The 20889-nt window shown below is 54.1% G+C and overlaps 1 protein-coding gene and 1 long non-coding RNA gene across 6 annotated transcripts in view; both read left to right on the plus strand.

Annotated features, from left to right (window-relative positions):
• Positions 1–10369: 10369 nt before the first annotated feature.
• LOC144366803 (adherens junction-associated protein 1-like) overlaps positions 10370–20889 on the plus strand; it is a 45590-nt gene continuing 35070 nt past the window's right edge. For 4 of the 5 annotated variants that reach the window (XM_078021621.1, XM_078021618.1, XM_078021622.1 and 1 more), the window contains exon 1: positions 10370–10509. In XM_078021621.1, the coding sequence (XP_077877747.1) occupies positions 10481–10509 (29 nt within the window). In that variant the 5' untranslated portion in view covers positions 10370–10480. The other variant, XM_078021619.1, reaches the window with a different exon arrangement.
• On the plus strand, positions 10542–13582 carry LOC144366806 (uncharacterized). Its single transcript, XR_013425943.1, has 2 exons — positions 10542–12921; positions 13285–13582. It is a non-coding gene; the product is annotated as an uncharacterized LOC144366806 (long non-coding RNA).

Below are 20889 nucleotides of genomic sequence, written 5' to 3' on the forward strand. Positions count from 1 at the left end.
GCAGAAGCAGACCAATCATAGATCTTAACATCTGAAGACTTAGGCTGAAAGACTTGTGCCCTTTGCATAAATCCACATTGAAACCAATGAGGAAACTCTTCCCAAGGATCAATCATATTATTCCAATAAAAATCTTTTTTGTTATTCTTTAATTCACATGGATCAATGGCTTCAGGTAATGTCTTATTAACATAGGTTTCATTAACTATATAATATCCTAAAGAAACCATTTCGAGGAGCCAAAGGCTCCTCTTTTTATTATCCATGTTTGGGAAGCCAGGAGGGCAATCAGTAAAATATTGTCTATAATTAATAGGCATACATCCTTGAGGGATGAATTTATTATCAGTAGCAAAGCAAATAGGAGTCTCTTCTATTAAACCCTTGAAATTAATATTATAGGACATCTTATGAGGAATAAGGGAATCAGAAATCCCTCCTAACAAATCAGGATTATCAGTAAACACCTTAATATTAAGTTTTCCCCAATCAGTAACTCTTAAAAGAGGAGGATCAGGAAAATAAGCCCAATAAGATTGATTAGCAGAAATCAGTGATACCTGACAGGATAAGAGTGCTAGCATAGCAAGAAACACTTTTTCAGGAGAGGCAGAGGCACCTTGGCTAACAACCAAGTTTTGTGCCTGACTGGTCAGATGTTTTATTTGACCCCAGGAGGGTAATTTTGATGTCAATGTTGTTCGTGCCTGTCGAGGGGAATGAAGGTGAAGATTAGTCATGTCCTCGGCAAGTTCTTCATCCTGGGTCGATGGCATCCTTGGGTATGGCTTGGGGAGGAACCTCCGCCTGCGATATGGGTGAGTCATAATGTCTGATGAGTCGATCTGGAATCCACAAAGGTGAAGTAGCGTCCTGTGGAAACACACAAGCATATCCTCTCCCCGATGTTAAGAGAATATCAGGTCCTTTCCACTGTCCAGTAAGAAGATCTTTCCATTTAACTAAAGGTTTTTGAGTTACTGTTTGCTCAGACCAATGACGTTGCATTGGAGTTAATTTAGAATCATTTGCATTTAAATGATTAATGACAAATAGAGCATGTTGAAGAATTTGATGAGGAGAGCTATAATGTAGTTCCCCCTCTTTTAATTTATTAATTTGAGATTTTAAGGTCTGATGAGCTCTTTCCACTATGGCTTGTCCTTGTGGGTTATAGGGGATGCCTGTGGAATGAACTATGTTAAGTGTCTGACACAGGTGTTTAAAGGATTTTGAAATATAAGCAGGAGCATTGTCTGTCTTAATATGAAGAGGTAATCCCATATATGCAAAGGAGGCAAAAAGATGTTGGGCAATATCCTTATAAGCTTCTCCAGTATGGGCTGTAGCAAAAATAACATGTGAGAAAGTATCCACACAAACATGAACAAATGATCTTTCCAAACTCTTGAATATGAGTAACATTCATCTGCCACAATTTGTTGGGTAATAAACCCCTAGGGTTGACACCCATCTGTGGAGAAGGAAAGTGAGTAGGACAGATTTGACATTGTTTAACAATTTGTCTAGCTTGTTCTTTAGTTACATGAAACTGTGCTCTAAGAGCAGCAGAATTTTGATGATGTAATTGATGATCTTTAGTAGCTTGTTCAATAATGTTATAAACAGTCCTAGTTAATAAGTCAGATTTAGCATTTCCTGCCACTAAAGGTCCAGGTAAGTTAGAATGTCCTCTAATATGTCCAATAAAAAATTTATAGGATCTCTGTAATATTAATTTTTGTAACTTTTGTAATATATTAACAATTGATGAATGAGAGGACAAAGAAGATGTTTCTATGGCTGGAAAGAGATTAACTATATATTGGGAATCAGTATAAAGATTAAAAGGCTGTGTAACCTTTTCAAAAGCAGTTATAATAGCAATTAATTCTGTCCTTTGAGCAGAGGTTTCAGTTGTTTGTTGGACTATTGGCTCTTGGTCATCTATAATAGTAACAGCTATTCCATTAGAGGATCCATCTGTAAAAATTAGAGAAGCCTGATCGAGGGGCACATGAGAAAAGTTTTTAGGAAAAATAGTATTTACCTTAGTCATAAAATGTAGTAATGGGTGGTTAGGCAAATGAAACAATATTTCTCCATAGAATCCCTGTAATGCTATAGGCCATTCATCATTAACATTTAATAAGAAATCTAATTGTTCCTTTTTATATGGAATAATAATGGAAGATGGATCTTGTCCAAAGAGCTCTCTACTTCGAAGTCTACCTTTACAAATTAATGATGACACCTGGGTGGGGTATGAAATATTAATCTTTTTTGGAGTAGAAGGCAAATGAATCCATTCTAAAGGATCATCTTGCCATAGGCATCCAGTAGGAGTGTGTGAAGTCTGTAAGATTATTAACATCCAGGGCTTATTATAGTCTATTTGTTGTAAATAATGATCTGAAATAGCCTTCTCCACCTTAAATAAAGCCTTCTTTCCCTCAGGAGATAATTGTCTAGGTGAATTTGGATTTGAATCTCCCTGTAAAATTTCAAATAAAGGTTTAAGGTCAGCAGTGGTTAATTTTAAGTAAGGCCTTATCCAATTAATATCCCCAATAAGTTTTTGAAAATCATTTAAAGTACACAAAGAATCAACCCTAATCTGTATTTTTTGAGAAGTTATATTGTTGGAATTAATCAATCTTCCAAGGTAAGAAAAAGGAGCCTGAGTTTGAATTTTATCAGGAGCAATTTTTAATCCCCAGTCTTGTAAACTTGTAATCATAAAATTAAGCATTTGTTGGAGTATCAAATAATCAGCATGAGCTAATAAAATATCATCCATATAATGAATTATGTATCCAGATGGAAACTTATTTCTCGTGGAGACTAAGGCTGCATCAACAAACTTTTGACATAAGGTGGGGGCTATTTTTCATTCCCTGAGGCAAAATTTTCCATTGAAATCTTTGATAAGGTCTTTGTAAATTTGGGAAAGGCAGACTAAAAGCAAAACCTTTACAATCCTGTTTGGATGAAGGAACTGCAAAGAAACAATCTTATAAGTCTATCACCACTATGTTACTATCTTTAGGTATAGCAGTAGGAGATGGGAGACCCAGTTGTAAGGCTCCCATAGTTTCCATAGTTTTATTTAAAGCTCTAAGGAGGCTCTGGAGACACAGAAACTAACAAATTTGGTGGCCAATCAGAGTTATGATATCGAGCTGCAGCCTCCTCTAAGTCCTCCTGATCTTGAGGAGAAAGTTGTTTGTCCTCCTCTTCATCCCCTTGTTCATTATCAGATTGAGACTGTTTTTGAGGGGATGTAGTTTTATAAAATCTAGATGTAGCAGCAGCCTCAATTAAGGGGGTTTGTTCAGACTCAGTCACTTGACGAGCCAAACAAACTGCCTCATGGGTCGGATCCAAAGCATCTTTAAAAACATTCCATAATGCAAAAGCATCTACAGGAATCTTTTCTGGCCCATGATGATCATAATAAACCTTCATCTCCTTACCTAGTTTTTTCCATGTTTCTAAATTCAAGGTTCCTTCCTCAGGGAACCAAGGAGAGCATTCTTGAATAAAATTAAAAAAATGTCTTAACTGCTTAGAAGAAACTGAAATGCCCCGTTTATGGAGCATATGCTTAGCTATATCAATAAAGAGTCCTCTTTCTTTAGACTCTTTATGGCCCATGACTTCTCAAAATAAGTTCTCTGATTACTTACCCTTCACTTACTTAGCACCTTGCTAAGGGGTCTGCAGTACCCTAGGTAAGATCCTATCCTCACCCGAAAACTTCTCAATGAAATGAATGCATCAGACTTACGGATTACCGATCGTCCCTGTTCGGGGGGCGCCAGATGTCGGAGACCAGCTCCAACAGGGGGTCTCAGGAGACGAACGGATGGTGAGGAGTCGGCGAAAGAGGGGGTGGAGAAACAACACAGACACCAAAGTGAAGGTGTTGATCCCAATCTTTACTTGTGAAGTTGATCATATATACTTTTAATTTTGGCAGGCTTACAGTACTTTGTGGTTACAAAACAGGAATCATTATTCAAACAAAACAAAATATTACATAGCTACAATTAGAATAGAAGAATGTATCTTGGCTTATGCATAAGCAAGCATTTGTACTTTCAGTTTGCGTTTTGCTTTGAGCAGTTTCTGCTTAGTTAACTTTTAATAATAGTTACAAATGTCCCAAACTATTGGCCTATACCTTGACTATTCTTTCTTGACTTACTGACTGGAACCGGTGCCATGGTTACGGCAAGGGGTTGACTTGTTATTACTTTTAATCAAACAGAAGTAAGAGCACAAACCATTGTGCACAGGAACAAGAACAAGTTGCCCAGTACTAAGCACTAATCTGTCTTCTTAACATTAATTTTTTTTCTCTAGATTTTAATTTAATTTCTCAAAAACTTCCTTGACAGGAATACAGGGAGTTTTTCTTTAGACATTAACAATTTACACTCCACAGCTGAATCATTGCATTTAGAGCAAACAGATCTATGCTTTAGAAGTAGTTACATTAATTGGGAAAGTCATGATTTTTCCTTTATACTTAATGGTCATATGAGAAATCCAAACCATACTTATTAAAGGAATACAAAAACAAATCAGCCCATTCCCAGAAACATACTGCGCTCCTCCAGAGGATGGACGCCTTGCGCCATCCACCTCAGTAGGGCCTTGCCATTGCCTGAGTCAGGGGAGGGGCGCAGCAGGTGGTGATGGTGGTGATGGAGGTGATGGTGGTGGTGATGATGGAGGAGACAGGACAATGGTGGTGGAGATGAGGATGGTGATGGTCTTTTCCTGACTGGTCTCAGCTTCCTCCCTAGATAGAAGTACAGTGCTGGCCATCTCGGAGCTAGAGGTGGACCACTCACCCCACGCCCACTGCCCTGACCGTCTGTCTCTGCTCTCCTGCATGGCAGGCAGGCACCTGGGCAGAGGTGAGCTCTGTTCTGGAATCCCCCAGCTTTGGGTTCTCAGGGTCTCTGTCGGGGCTGCAGGCAGAAGAAGGTCTCAGCTCAGCCCCTGAGGAGAACCTCCCTCCCACAGATCCCATGCTGAGCGGCTCCGGGAGAAGACAGAGATTCTGCTACGAGTTGCTGGCGTTGGGGAGCATGAAGCCAGCACGGCTGTCCCCAGAGCTGCCTGTCCCACCTGGGGCAAGGTTTCCTTCCTCACCCACCAGCACTGGTTGGCCAAGTGACTTGCTTTGGCCACCGAGATGTGCAGCAGTGGCACACCCCTCCCAGCAGGGCCATCTCCTGACGCCTGTCCTTGGCTGTGTGAGTGACCCAGTGTTCAGCGAGGAAGCTCCTCCAGGTCTGGCTCAGACGAAGACACCAAGGGCAAGGCCGATGGGCTGTCGATGGCTGTTTCCATGCCCACGCCACGGGCCTGGCTGAGCGATGCCGCCCGGCTCTGGGCGTGTTTGTTGATACAACATAATCCGGTCCTTGCTGACCTGTGTGGTTCATGAGCTGATCCAGGAGAGATCGATAGTGTAGACTCTGGGCACACTCTGCCTTTTCTGCCTGCAGCCGAGGGTCTCCGGACCCTGTGGGCCTCCCTCACCCTCTGCTGAGAGCCAGCCACGGCCCCTTGGCCTCCTCTCCGCCCTCCTCTGACAGGTCACGCCTGTTCCCAGGGGTCCTCTTAGGGGTCTTTCCTCCAGGCCCTCATCTGGGTCAGTGCCAGAGTGCCTATGCCCCCCTCCACTCCCAGTGGACGTCACAGTGGAGTGAAGGCCATGGATGCTCACCGCCACTTATAGCCTAATAATCTGCCCAGAGCCCAACCGAGAACGGTGTGCAGTCCACCTCCCTGCTGTCCCCAGCTCCAGGGGGCCCTTCCCCCCTCGGCCTTCCTGCCTGGTCACATATCCTAGTCCCTCTTGGAGCCTTCTACCACTGCTGTTGTCCCCTGCTGCTGTCCACGGCCAAGACCCCGCCCCCCTGCTGTAGCACAGGAAAGTTGAAGTCCTGGAAGACTGTGAAGTGGACAGACCCGTAACTCCAGCAGGAGCCCTAGATCTGGGTCCTTGTCAAAGGTATGAGAAAGTCCCTGTGGCCCCTCCTTGGGATTCCTCAGCTTCCAACTAGGCTTCCCTGTCTTCCTCTGCCCGGCCTCTGCTGGGACGTCCCCTCTCCCTCCAGCTTCCTGCCCAGCACCTCTCCAGCAGGCCACCTGGGGCCAGAGAACCACTTTCAAATTGTGCCCCCAACTTCGCCAGGCGGATGGGTCCTCCTCCTCTTCGCCCCTCAACTCAGACCTGGGAAAGCCTGGAAAGGAGAACCTACCTGCGGCCAGGGCCAGACGGAGTCCTCGGGCAGCCCTCCTACCTGCTGCGTGGGAGTCCACTGCCACCGAGAGCCAGCAGCGGCCCCTGGGCCTCCCTCTCCCCCAGGTGGACTCCGGCAGGTCGCAGGGCCTGGAGTGGGCCCCTCGGGTGGCCCTGGGCTGTGGGGTGGTTGTCCTGGTCGACTGCTTTCTGCGGGGGCTCTCTCAGCTCCTGGCTCTCACCTGTTACCCAGCCAAGGGCAGGCCCCCAAGCCCCCAGCAGCAGCCTCCCCGGGAGGGAAAGCAAGCAGGAGAGGCCGGGGAGACGTCAGCGCGGAGGCTGTAAAGAAACTCGTAATAATTTTAATCAGCAATTCCCTCCCATTTAAAACCCCCAAACTCTGCTACTTAATCAAACATCATGCTTAAGCCACATTTACCTCCTTGGGAGAAAAATGAACAATGGCAGCTCAATTTGGCTTTGGATGGGTTTTAAAAATAGTCGAGTCTGTGAAGGCCATTAGGTAAATGGCCTCGGAGAGCCTCGGGGAGGGCCTCCCGCAGGGCCGGCCAGCTCCTTTGTCGAGAAAATAGGAAGGCCAGAGATGAGGCGACCGGCCCACCCTGCCACGGTGGACGGTGGGCCTGGCGTGATGTCTCCCAGGTGGGCACGGCCAGCCAGACGGGCCAGCGGAGCTGCAGGCTGCCCGGCATGCCGGGTCCTCTGAGCAGCTGGCCTTTGTGCCCGCGGAAGCGGGTGGGTGTGATCAAGGGTGCATGCGTGCGTGTGAAGGCATGTGGTGTGCATGTGTGTCGAGAGGGAGCATGCGTGTGTGTGTGCATGGGGGACACATCTCCCCAGGTTGTGTTTTTCATTTCACAATATGTAAAACAAATGGCCATGTGGTCATCGAGTCGGTGGGCACTGCCTCGAGGACAGCTGGCCGAGAGCCGCCTCGGGAAGGTCCAGCCAGTCCTCCCCACCTGCCCAGCAGTGGAGGAGCCGCCAGCCACGGTGCGGTCCCGCCATCCCGTGGTGACTCCTGCTGCCACTTGTCCCTGTTGTTGGTCCCAGAAAAACACTTCATCTGTTATCTCCTTATTCCGGGGACCCCCAGGACCTGGGCGTGGAATTCAAGGGGCCTGTTTAAGCTTGTTTGGGGGATAACAGCATCTTTATTTTTGCTAACCTCAGAGAACTCGATCATGTCCTTCCCTAAGTGTGAGTGACAGATGACAGTGGCGGGACAGTACTCGTGACAGTCTGACCTCGAAACCACGGCCATCTCCACAAGATACTACAGGACCTGCAGGTATCTCCACTCATCTTGGCATCAAAACTGTGGTATTTTGGGATCTGCCAATTGCTTATTTAATGCATTAATAAAGAGGAAAGCTCACTGCCCTCCGCAAGTGTGTGCCCTTAATCTTCCTGGGCCCTGCTGGGGATGGAACCCAGGGCCTCTCTCGCATGCTGTGCACACACACCACCCCTGAGCTGCACCCCGCCCGCTAGGCTGATCTTTTGATAATTCATTTTGATGTCAGTGTCTATGATCTTGTGTGTTGTAATCTGTGCACTTAAAATGTTCTGAAACAGGCTAGCAGCTTCCATGAGGCTGTGGACGGGGTCCCCAGCACAGACCCAGTCAAGCCTGCCCTCCCCCAGCCCAGCTGGCCCCAGACTGTCAAGCCCCGCTCTTCCAGGACCATATTCCAGCTGCAGAAAAGGCCTGTCAGTGCAGCACCCGGCTTCTGCCACCGCTAGGTGGCAGCAGTGTGGGCACTGAGCCTCTGCTGGTGCCCCTGGGTCCAGCTTGTTCTTGGCAGGACTTCCTTGTCTCCCTGGCTGCTTAATAGAATCCCTTCAGATGAGGGTTCTGGGGGAAGAAGACCCGGGAGATCTGGGCACACAAAGTGCTGACTCACGGCTGTCTGTCTGGGGTGACTGGCACACAGACCACAACAGTCACACTGTGTGGGAGGTCAACTCCTTCAGTCCTTGCAAAAATCCCTATGTCGAAGGAAATAGGAAACCATCTTACAGACGGGGAGACTGAGGGTCTGGGAGGTGAAGATAATGGACCCAGGACTCCAGTCAGTAAATGTGCACCTGGTCTACCCATGTCCAGGCTCCTCCCAGCATGCTTCAATGTCACCCGTCACTTCCTAGAAATCTTGGTAGGGCAGCAGGTGGGTCCCTCCTTCCGGCTGGATGCAGGCTGGAAGCCTCTGGGTGAGAGGCCTCCTGGGATATGGCAAGTCCCAGCCCAGCTGGCCTGGCTCTGCCTGCCCACTGGCTGCCCCTCCCAGGGAGGCCTCACCTGCAAAGCAGGCTGTGCTGACCTATCCCTCCAGGGTGCGGAAGCGCAGGGGGAGGCCCTAGCTAGACTCTCCTTGTGGTCCTGGTCTGGCTTCTCCTCTACTGCATGTTTCGGTGCTCAGCCTTGATTTCTGAGACTCCTGATTTTGTATTTCCCCCAGCAACATGGAGAGTTGGAAGTAGGCTCTGTCCAAACAGTTCGAGGAGCTGGCAGATCCAGCCTTCCATGGACGGTTATCTCTGACAGAAGGGACCCTCAGAAGCTGTCAGCCTCTACTCACACTCTTGCAAATACAGCTCCCTGGGGTAGACACCAAGGAAGCCCTGGGGTGGGGAAGGAACTGGTGGAGAGTCAAGGAGGCCCAGGTTCCCTGGAACTCTTGGTGGCTCCAGAGTTGGGGCCTGGCCAGGCAGCAGCTGCTGGAGAGCCAGGAGGGCTGCCCAGGGACTGTTGGATAATCGGGTCAGAAACACTAAAGCTCCAACCAGGAACTCAGCGAGTCGGCGGCACACGCAGCCCTAGAACGAATCGCTAGCAGGACCCAACCCAGCCTCCTCAGCAGCCTTCTGCGCAGCGCTCGCTTGGTCAGCTCCCGCGGGAGGAAACTTTTCGCACAGCCCCCGCTCCCCGCTCCACGCGTCAGTCCTCCCTCGAGGACGCCCCCTCCCCAAATCAGCGCTCTGAGTCCACTGGGCGTACTCGTAACCGGGTCGGAACCTCTAACTGCTTCGCATGCCATCCGGTTACCGTGGCAACACCATCCGGCGGCGCCAGGCGGTCCAATCGGAGCCTGCGGCCTCTCTCGAGCCTTTCCAAGGTGGGGACCGGGACAAGGCCGGGGATGGGAACGGGGGAGACCCAGGCCCCCCGGCAGAGTCGCCCAGGCTGGGCACAGACCCCCACGGCGAGCAGCGCTACAGCGAGGCGTGGTGGTGAACTAGAGCCGGGGCCGGCCAGGGGCTCGGGCTCCCGTTCGAGGGGCGGGGAAGGCGGGTGACGTGAGCCCGGCCGGGCGGGCGGAGTTGGGACCCGCTCGAGGAGGCGGGGGCGAGCGCGCGGAAAGGCAGACGCGCAAGGGAGGCGGCCGAGCGGCGCTGGCGGCTCTACGGAGGGCGCGGTGGGCGCGGGCGGCTGGGCCCCGGGATCCCCGCGCGCCTCCTCCGCGCGGCGCCGCCGCCGCGCGTCCCCACGCCCCGCGCTCCACGGCGCCCTCGCTCCGCGCGCCTCCCTTGCCCGCCTCTTGCCAGCCTCCGGGCCGCGGCCGTCTGCAGAGCGAGCGCTCAGACGGAGCTCCCGGGCAACTTGAGCAGCGCCGGTTGGCGGCGGAGCCCTGGACCGAGCCCCCTGACCCTGAGGCGAGTGAGCGGACTCTCGTCCGCCGGAGTGACAGTCGTCCAAATCAGCGGTCAACGCCGACTCTTCGGCGCCGGGCTCCGGCTGGAGGCAAAGCCGCGCACCGCGAGACTCGTACCGCTCGCGGCGGGGCCGCCGGCCTCTTCCCCGCCGCCCGGGAGGGCGAAGCCGCGCCTTTTCAGACTCTCGCTTCGCAGCTACAGCACCAGAACGCGCCCCGCCTCGCCGCCACCTTCGCTGTGTCGCCCCTGGAGGGGGCCACAGCCCCGCGCCCCGGCCAGAGGATGTGCGTCCCCGCGGGCCGGCCCGTTTGAGCCATGCGCCCCAATGGCGGCGGCGCGCCGGCGGCATGGAGCCCCGCGCGGCCGCGCTCTGACTCGCTGTGCGCCCCGCAGCCGGCGGGCGGCGGGCGGCGGGCGGCGGCGGACCGAGAGCCGGAGACCGGCGCCACAGGACCGCGACTGAAGCGAGCGGGCGCGGGCGCCGCGCAGATGGCCAGTGCGAGCAAGGTCTGAGGCTCTGCTCCCCGAAACGTGACCATGTGGATTCAACACCTTTTAGGACTCAGGTGAGCGACCCGGCTGACAACACGGTGCGTGTGGGTGCGTGGGTGACGGGCTGGGCTGAAGCGGCGCTTTCCTCAATGTTGCAAATAAAGAGACCCCCCCCCCCCCCGCGCGCGCGCTTCCCGAAAGCGGCCAGCTGGGCGCACCGGGGCGGTAGGGCGGCCGCTTGGAGACCAGAGCCCCGCGGCCCCGCAGGGAGCGGCCGGTTTTCCTAGGTCCCTTGTGTCCCGGGGTCGGGGCAGCGGCGTTCGCCCCAACAACCTGGGCAGCGGAGCTGGCCGGGCGCGCCCGCAGTTGCCGGCGCCAGCAGCGCAGTGTCCTGGCCGGCCGCCCCAGCGCGCCTCCTCTCCGGAGCCCAGGGCGAGGCATGGGCTGCTGGGCGCGGCGGCGGGCGCAGAAATCTGGGCTTCTAGGGAAAGCCAGCGCTCCTGGCTCCCGGGGAGAGCGCTGCAGGTGGAGTCGGAGGAAAGCTGAACCAGCCACTCCACCCGCCCTTCTCTCTTCCTCTGGGCCCGGGACTGAACCGGAGCCTCCTAGGATCCCAGCTGACGACCCAGCTGTGTTTGGGTGACCTCCGGGCGGACTGTCGCACACAGCTGGCGGGCAACTGAGACTGGAGAGCCCCGGGCTCTGGGGGAGCAACAGCAGGCAGCCTTCCGAACCACTCACATGCCCACACTCCGCGTGGGTGAGCCAGGGTGCTGGTCTGTGTCCCCGACTCCAGGGCCCGCTTAAACAGGGTTCTAGCCCAGACACTGTGGCGGGAGCTTTCAGAAGGACCCTTCTCAGCAAACTTTGCCCACCCACCCGGGTACTCTGACTCCATCGGCCCCTGCTTTGGGGGCCCCAGGGCCAACCAGAACGCACTTGTCCCCTTTAGAGCTACCTTCTACCCCTCTCGCTCCAGCCAGGGTCTCCTGCAGAGCTGGTGCTTTGGGGTCCGGGATGGAGCCCAGAGCCAAGAGGACTTAAGGTGGAGGCGGAGAAAACCTGCTTGCGGTTCTCAAGTTTGTCCACTGGGATGCACTGCGCTCCCGCGATGGGGCTGAAGGGGGTCAGCAGTTGCTAGAACAGGCTGCCTCCGCCGCCCCCACCTGGCGTGAAGCTGGGGGGAGTGGGGCAAAGGGAGGGAGGACGAGTGCGCGTCCTGATTTTGAGAAATGGAAAGGGGACTAGCCTGCCAAGGGTTTTCTAGCTACCCTTGATTTATGAGTCGATTTGGCACGCAGGGGTAAATGCTGTTTAACACATCTCATGAAAATTGTCAAATGTTCTCATTGGCATCCCTTTGCCTGTCCACGGGACTTGATTGTGGCTGTGGGATTTAAGAGGTTAATCATGAAGCTGATCCTGTGGGGTGTTGGTTGTTGCTGGGCCTGGATCAACTGATTGGTGTGCTTGGGCTAGATAAGGTTTGGGCTTGGGGTGTCGGCAAAAGGGAGCAAGGACAGCTTTGCCCAGATGACCCGGATCCAGGTGCCCTGCCAGCCTGCAGTATGCGCTTCAGCTCTGGATTGTCCCGGGTCTCTGCCAGACCCCATGGGCCTGGTGAATGACCAAACAGTTCTCCACCCTGCCCGGCAGTCGCCTTTAGCTCCTGAATGCTTCCGGAGCTGCCTCCTGCCACTAGGTTGCTGATGGCAACTTACTTGAACAGGCTCAGGCTTTTTTTTTTTTTTTTTATTATTGCTAAGTTACTAGATTGAAAGATGAATACATTTTGATAAGGGAAGAGGAGAACAAATATTATGCACAGAAACCTCTCTTTTGATTCAAAATTCTCTAAAACAATTCCTTTACAGCATCCCCACCTAAGAGCTTCCTGAGGTTTTGCTTTCAGAAATAGTTCTGTTGGTGATTTTGAAGTATGACCTTTAGTTTTTCCCCATCGATGTGAGCACAGGAGATATTCTGTAAATGTGCCTCTACGGATGAGCCGTCACCTCTCCGCGATCTTGATGGCAGAGCTCTCGGTCATATTTGCTAGTGCCGACTCCTGGCTAGGGTGAGAGGCCTGAGCCAGGGGGTCTGGTGGCTGCACATCTCTCTGGAGGCACAGGGGCTGGGAACAAGGGTTTCTTGCTCACGATCTGGAGGTGCACTTTTCCTTTCCAGAAAGCCCTGGGCCTCTGCTTGCAGGTTTGCTGCCTGGCTCTCCAGGTGAGCACTGGGCATCTTGCTACCGAGCTTGGAGGCTGGTTCGGACAGGTAGAGGCTGAACCTCCCGTGGAGGCCACAGAAGACAGTGCAAGCTCTGCCTGGAAGAGTCTCCTTTAACCTGGGGGAGGGGCTTCTCAGCTCCAAGGGGAAGTCTGGGCTTGGTTATTTCCTTTTGTGTTGGAGCTGAGCTGTACTTGGAGCCTTGACTTTTTAGGAGAGAGAAGCAGATGGAGTCTAATCGATCTACTTTTCTGGTTGTTTTTTTTTTTTTTTTTTTTTTTTTTTTTGGTGGTGGTGGTGGTGCTAATTGCATCCAAATGCAAAGCTACTTCCCAGCACAGGGAAGGGCAGCCCTTGAAGGAGACTCTGGAGCAGCAGCCCAGAGGGTGTGCTTACTCAGCAGGCTGCCCCGAGTTCTGAGTTTGGCTGCCTGGTGGCAAGTGGAGCTTCCCACGTCCATCCCAGCCTGCTCAGGACTGCGACCCCTTGCAGAGGGCCCGTGCTCCCTCCCAGGCTGTGTGCCTCGGGGTTACTCATCTCTTCTCACCCCCAAGGCTCCACTGCCTCTTTCTCTCTAGGCCCCGGGCATGTCTAACCATATCATTCGGTTCCTCAAGTCCTCAGTGTGCCTGCTGTCATGTGCCCGGGCCTCCCGCAGGGACCCGCGGAGCTGGCTCACACTGTCCCTGACTAAAGTCCCCCAGCAGCTGGAGCTGAACAGCCCGACGGATGGAGTCCAATGCTCTGTCCACAACACCGCGCCCCCGGTGAATCCTGGCTGGTGCCGACTTCCAGCTGCTGCTACTAAATTGATTGCCACTGGAATCTGTGTAGTGTCAGCCTCTGTGACACCCATCAGGGACAATAATGCTCGAATAAATCACAAATTTAGGAGGCAGCTCAAATCTTCAGCAACATGAGTCCGTCCTCCTTAAGCTCGGCCCTTGTTGGGGATCTGCGGTCCTGCTGGGGAGCGGGGGGGGGGGGGTGTGGACCCCTCCCAGCCATCTCTGGTCTCTGTTGTCTATTTATTTTAATCACCTCGTCCTTTGCCTCTGTGCATTGGAGAGCGAAGCAGGCCAGGCAGCACAGGAGCTGAGCTGAGACAGCTCTGAGCCTCCCTGGGGCGTCTGTCTGTGGGTCCCTGGAGAGGGATCAGCTTGCTTTCCCCTCTGTGTGCCTCAGCCTTCTGGCAGGGGTGGCTCTGGGGATGGCCGTGCCCCACCCCAGACACATCACCCTGGTCCCAGCCTCTGTCTCTGACACAAACAAGGCATGTGGAAGATGTGGCTCTGTGCCCCCTGCGCCCTGTGCCCCTGAGCCTGGGTGGGAGCCCACCGGACGCCTGGAGGGTGTGGAAGAAGGCTGCTCCCTGGGTCCCCATGAGGTGGGTGGGCCCAGAGCTCAGCTGCAGTCTGCACGGAGCCCGGAGAGCCAGGGCTCCTCCCTGGGGTGGCGTTGGAGTCATCTGCTTTAAATACCGAGCTGCCAAGTTTTCTTCAAAGGGTTACAAGTCAGTAGAGACCAAATTGATGTAAAGATTAGCTTGGAAAGCCAAATATATCCTTGATCTAGATTTCCACGTTTGAAGTCTGGCTTGAGAGGGCTGCTCCTGCCCAGTGCCAGTCAGACAGGAGGGGGAGGCGGGAGCAGGGGCTCGCTGGGGCCAGAGCAGACAAACAGGGTGCGCCTGACCCTGCTCTTTGTTTCTGGGAGACCCCTTCCAGGAATTCAAAGGGGCTGGTGACTCATGAGGCCACCGAGTGGGGAGCGGTGGTTACATAACTCAGATTAACTCTCAGTTAATCTGCTGCGAGCAGCAAGTCGGGCTGGAGTGTGCCCATGGCAGAGTCAGGCCTTCAGGGTGCCCTGGGCCCTCTGGATTCCATCCCTGTCGGGGCTGGGGCCAGACCCAGGTGGAGGAGGGCAGCTGCTACCCCTCGTCAGGGCCATGACCTGAACCCCACCATAACCAACCAGGGGTGGTGGGTGCTGCTTCAGTGCCAGATCGCCAAAGCCCCTCCAGGACTCAGGCGAAGACGGGGCCTGTCCTGCTGCTGGGGAGCTTGGCACCTGCCTGATTGTGGATGGCCCGAGTTAACTAGGACAGGCAGGCACAGAGAAGTGGCCTGAGCGCTGTGCCACCCCTCCCCCACCTGCTGGCCAAGAGCTCCTCCGATGACAGATTACAGGACCAGGATCCTACCATTGGTCCCTGAGATCTTAAAGTTGGTAAATATTCACAGTAAAACCAGAGGAGCCCCAGGGGAGCACAGTGTGCCCCAAGTAGTGTGTCTGCAGAGGACCTAGGAGTTCCAACAGCTGGACGGGAGGCCCAGAGAGAGGAATCAGGGCCGTCTGCATCTGTGTCCAGGGTGGGAGCTCTGGAAAAGGCCACACCTTCTTTTTTTCTTTTTTCCCCTGTGGTCTGGGGATGGATTCCGGGGCCTGGCACATTTGCAGCAAGCTCTCTACTACGAGCTGCATCTCCAGACCAACTTGGTTTCTTTATCATCCCCCAAAAGTCTGGTGGCTCAAAGCTGAATTCTCCTGTGCTTCACATCCTGTGGCCTGTGCCTTCTGAGCTCACCCTAGACTGCCCTTGTGTGGTCTGCTCCCTGGACTTCAACTATTCATGGTGCTTTCCCTTGGTACAGGCCCAGGAGGGGGGCCAGGCGGGACCCCACCTGTCTGCCTTCCCGTCTTTGCCAGCCCTGTGGGCAGTTCCCTGAGCCAATGGGCTCTGCTGCCCATTGTCCTAGGGAAGTCACACTGCTCCCTGACTCTGCTGGCCTGTGACCTCTGGGGAAGCTCGAAGGGGTCGCCACTGCGGCAGCAGCAGCAGCAGGAACGTGAACCTGGCTGTGAGGAGCAGGGGCTGTGTTGGTTGGGAACGCACAGGACCTCGGTGCAAGGCTCCTGTTCTGCCCTGGAGCAGAGTGCAGGGTCCCGGCCGAGCGTCCCTGTGGGCAGTGCTGTGGAGGGTCTGGCACTAGGAGACGCTGGGGTGTCTGTGGATGGAAAGTGTGTCGCCATGGCACAGTGCCCCTGTTTCATCCAGTCACGGGTTGTGCCCGGCTGCGCACGGAGTTCCAGGAACGCGCTCGCAGCCTCAGGCTTGGGTGCTCTCCTGCCCCAGATAGAGGCTGGCTCTTCAGCCTGGCTCCCTGCTCCGTGCTCTCAATCCTACCCACAGCGACGGCTCCTGGGGCTCAAGGATTTTGTCACGATGAGAGTACAGAGGTGCTCAGGAGAAACCATGCCACCAGCTCTGCCGTCATTGTCAGTTCAGGAGGAGTGACAGTGTCAGACCTTCAGCTGCCTGGAGGGAGGGGGTGCCGTGGGCGGGAACGGGGGGGGGTGCGGTGCAGGCCTGGCTGTGGGTGAGGGAGCAGAGCTGCCGCTGGCCGTGGCAGAGGGGGCGGAAGACCCTGCCTGCAGCCCTGGTGGGGACTGGAGCAGTCGCTGCCCTGGGGAAAGGGGTTGGAGGCAGGTCAGGTGCCTCTGAGAGAGAGAGAGGCCTCGGCCTCCATCCTGGGCAGGGAGCGCTGGGTGTGTGTGTCCGACCTGCTGGGGTTTTACTCTGAACTGCCGGCTCCCGGGCCCCGCAGGAGCCTCAGAAGTCACTTTGGACAAGCGGCTGCCCTCCGTGTCCCCCGTCCTGGGGACTGGCCTCTGCTCTCAGCCTCATCCTCCCCTGCGTTCTTCCTCGGTGCTCGGGTGGGGGCACCCACCATCCTCAGCAGACACACGGCAGACGCACGGGCCAGCCGGTCTCTGCCCTCAGGGAGGGGACAGTCTTCCTCCCCGGGGAGAGACCAGCACTCCCTACAGACAGAGACACAAGCCGTCGGTGCTTCCCAACTCTCAGGAGCTGCATGAGAACACAGATGGAAAAGATTGGAAATGTGTCTAATCTAACCCAATCCCACCCAACTGTGGTCATTTCGATGTGAACCCAGGAGAAACGGTGTTATTGGGCTTGAATGTCCACTGTCCCTCGCTGCCTTGGGATCAGGTGTGTGACTTATTCTTAGAATACATCTGCGTTTCCGGTTTCCTGATTGCCACTCGGGACTGGTGAGTGTCGGGTCAGTTCAGACATTTCCGAGGGAAACCCAGAAGCGGTGTCTTTAGGACCAGTGATTTCTTGAGACACCCCCGAGTGTCTGCCTTCAGCACTGTCCCTGTCCAGTGTGGGTGCTGGAGGCCACCAGGGCAGCTTCCTTCCTTACCCGCTGGGGTGACTGTGAGCACCCGTGCTATCCAGGGTGTGCCAGCACCAGAGCAGCACAGCAAGGGGAGCTGTGGCTGCTATCTTTGAGGCCTGTGGCCCAGAGAGCTGTGCCAGCTGAGCATTTGCACCCTCTGGGCACCTCTCCCACCAGTGTGTAAGGAGCATAGCCGCAGGATCCTGGGGTGGGGGGTGGAAGACTGCTCAGTGTAATAGGCTTCCTGAAGTCAGGAGGGAGGGGTCAGGTGGCTGACGGTGAGACCAGCAGGTGCAAAGGTGGGTCAGAGGCTGGGCTGGCTGCCAAAGGAGAGCTGGCCTCTCAGAGGGCACGTGTGCTCCCCTGGGCATCCCAGGCAGCACTGGGCCTGCACTACACAGTTCCTGAGTGGATGCCCCAGGGGTCAGACGTCCCAGGGTCCCTGAGCTTCATCTGCACAGGCTCAGCTTGGTCCTGTCCCCTGAACCCAGCACGTCACAGAGGCCCAGAGACTCCCGTGTGGGGCCTCCAGGAGGAGGAGACGTGGCAAAGGGGCACAGAGGCCTGGTTTGAATGTCAGCTCCTGAGAGCCTGCGCCAGGAACTTGGTCGGGCACTTTTGTGTACGTGTGAGTGTGCCCGTGTGTTGTGTGTGAGTGTGGGGGGGGGCAGGTGAGCACGTCGTGTGAGGAGCTGGGGTCCTAGGTATCGGTGCAGACATGACCAGGGACCCTGTCGCCAAGTGAACCACAAGTTCTTCAAATCTCCCGGCCCTCACAGGGTTGCATTGCAAACTTGCAGTGCTCCTTCTGTGAATCTGAACCAAGAATCGTGGCAGGAGGCGTGGTTAGGACCAGAGGGACACCTGGTCCCACCAGCCTGGCCAGGGCTGGGTAGGACAGTGGGCTGTCATGGTGAGTTGGTATTGCCCACCAGATGGGTAGCTTGATGCCAGACACTGCCCCCAGGAGGTGGCATTTCAACGGTGGGCTGAGTGAGCATGGGTTCCCAGGGCCTCTGCTGTGGGGACCATGTGATCCCCCATGGTCGCCCTTCCTTAGGTACCAGTAATTTGTATTGAAGGAAAAACCCCCCATTTGGAGCTGTATCTGATTTAAACAGAAGCTCTCTAAGGTCTGAGATAGCTTCCATATTGATCTGATTTACATTATTTTGAATGCACCAAACTGGGTTAAGCAGGGCAGATTCCCACTGAGACCCTGGGATTTGAACTTATGGATCCTTGTGACAGCATCAAACCAAGCCACTTCTGACAGCAAGGGCTGATGTGAAGACCTTCTCTGAATGACACATGGATCCTGCTGTCTGTCGTCCTGAAGGGCCAGGAAGGCTCAGGTACCAGCTGCTCCAGGAGCAGGGTCTCCAAAGGGCTCCGTGCTGGCGGAGGAGCCATGGTGTGAGGGGGCTGTGGGGTGCGTTCACGCTGTTTCCTGGAAGGCCTGGTTTTGGAAGATGTTTAGGCTGAAAGAGGGGAAAATCCCCATGGGTAGAGCCTGGCACCAGGAGATGCCATTAAACATTAATGCCTTCAACTCATTTGATGAAACTGGCATCACTTTGAAATCAAAGCCCAACCAAAGCACAAGAAACATCAAACCACAGAGCAGCACAGCAATATTGTTTGTGAAAACAGGCAAAGGCAAAGAGTTTTTAATAAAATATTAGTACATAGAACTCAGCGATATGCCAAGAGAAGTCCACGCCGTGGCCACGTGGGGTTCATCCCATGAATACAAGGATGGTTTGACACTGGGAAATCAGTCAGTGCTGTCTGCATGTCAAACATCTACAGAGAGAGTTAGGGAGCCACATTGGTTGGCCCAGAGAAGGCAGTGAGCACAGCCGACCTGTGCTCGCGACGGCACCCCTCAGTGCAGTAGGAACGGGCGCGTCCTCAACCCCACGGGGGACCCCTGTCAGACCTGTTGCTCACACTCCATTTTTCGTCGTGAGAAACGGCTCATTTACCAGGAGACCAGGACAACTTCCTAACCGGTGTGATACAGGAACACTGAGGGACGAGGGCCAGCAGAAAAATGCAGCTGCCCACCTGGGCAATGGAAGGACTGTACCATGTCTCAGCAAAACCCTGGCCAGCGGTTCCACAGGTCACAGAGCACAAGCTAATTGTACAAGATCAGTTGTGTTTCTGTCAACAAGCAGGAAGATCAGAAACTAACACCAAAGATCCAGCTTTGGACGAATCAGCCTGAACGGAGGACATTATTCTGACTCATGGCTTCGGAGGCCTCTGCCCAGTGCTGCTGGGGCCTGGGAAGCACCGTGCACCATGGCAGATGGTGTGGCAGAGGAGATGCCCCGGGAACGGCAGCTGGAAAGCCACAGAGCAAGGAGAGGCAGAGTCCCTGGGTCCCCTTCAAGGCCATGCCCCCAGGGACCTCACTTCCTCCCAGCAGGCCCCACCGTCTAAAGGCTCCACCTCCTCCCGACAGCGCCAACCTGGGGGCCTCTGGCAGACATGCTGGATGCAGCCTGTAACAAACGTCATTTATAGCTGCCCAGATTAAATGCTTGGTGGTAGCAAGAAACCAACAAAAGCTACCCTGAGTTTATTTTTTATGCTGAAAATGGCACAAAGTTGATAAAAGAAATCTAAGATTGTAAGTCGATGGAAAGACATACCATGTTCATGGATTGGAGGATGCGTCACACCCAGGATGTTGCTTGTCTAACTGCAGGAGAATTTAATGCCATTCTTACAGCAAAATCTCAGCAAGAACTTCATACATAGAAGAAAGATCATTCTAAAACTCATAGGTAGAGGCAAAGGGACAAGAACAGCAGATTGTAAGACTTGTGGAGCAGCAGGAGGTGGGATGGCGTTCAGCAGTGAAGGAGCAGAGATCTGTGAACCAGAACAGGCAGAAGGGGACCCTGCAAGGGTGCTCAACTAAATTTGCCAGACCAGTGGGGAAGAGGTGTCCTTTTCAACAAAGGGCACGGGAGCTACCAGACATCCGTCACCAAAAAGAAAATCAAATGCACCTCGAGTCCCATGCTTTTTTCAGAAATTAACTCAGAACGGATCCTAGAATCCAGTGCAAAATATACAGCCATAAACTTTCAGAAAACAGGAAGAATTCTTCAGGAAAAGAGTTTCTAGACTTGACACCCAAAACAACATCCATTGATGGAAAAATTGATAAATTGGACCTCCTCAGAATGAAATGCACCTTATGGAGGACTCCTCAGTTGAGAAGGCAACGCACGGAGCAGGAGGTATTTCTGAACTGCACATCTGATGCAGAGTAGCATCGGGGATGTATGAAGGGCTCTTCATGGGAGGAGAGAAATCAGAAGGATGTTCCACAGAGGAGGCACTCAGATTGCAAAGAGTGGTGGGAAGATGCTGGGCTCCACTGGCCACTAGTGAAAGGAACTGGAGGGCAGGAGCAAAACCCGCCTGACCACCAAGTTCCAGCAGGGAACAGAGGAACTAGATGGTGCTGAGGGTGCTGGTGGGGAAGGAAGGTGCTCTGGCTGCCCGGAAGAGCAACAGAGTCTGTGGCGGCTCCCCTGGTGCCCTGCTCCACGAGTGCTCCATGGTAAGAACGAGGGTCACTGGTGCACCCAACAGTCTGTCTGCATGGACCTCCAGGGACCACGCCCAGTGAGAAAGGAGCCATTCCCAAAGGGGGCAGATGGTGTGGTGCTCCCACAGCACTGGAGTGGCAAAGTCCTAGGAATGAGAATAGAACAGTGATTTCTAGGGATTCCAAGGTGGGGTAACAGGAGGGACTTTTGTGGCCGTGGAGATGTCACCTTTACCGCCTGCCTGTCAATGACCTGATTGTATCATTTACTGTGTTTTTGCAAGATGTTCCCACTAGGGGAGCCGGGGGGGGGGGGGTCAGGGGTGCAGGGCTGGCTGAGTGCTTGTCTGCAGGTCCCCGAGTTGACAGTTGGCAGACGAGGCAAGCGTGGTTGCAGGCTTCTCTGCCGTCTGGCGGGGAGCTGGGCGTGTACAGGT

The sequence above is a fragment of the Ictidomys tridecemlineatus genome, chromosome 9, assembly GCF_052094955.1.
Source record: "Ictidomys tridecemlineatus isolate mIctTri1 chromosome 9, mIctTri1.hap1, whole genome shotgun sequence".
Lineage (NCBI taxonomy): Eukaryota > Metazoa > Chordata > Mammalia > Rodentia > Sciuridae > Ictidomys > Ictidomys tridecemlineatus.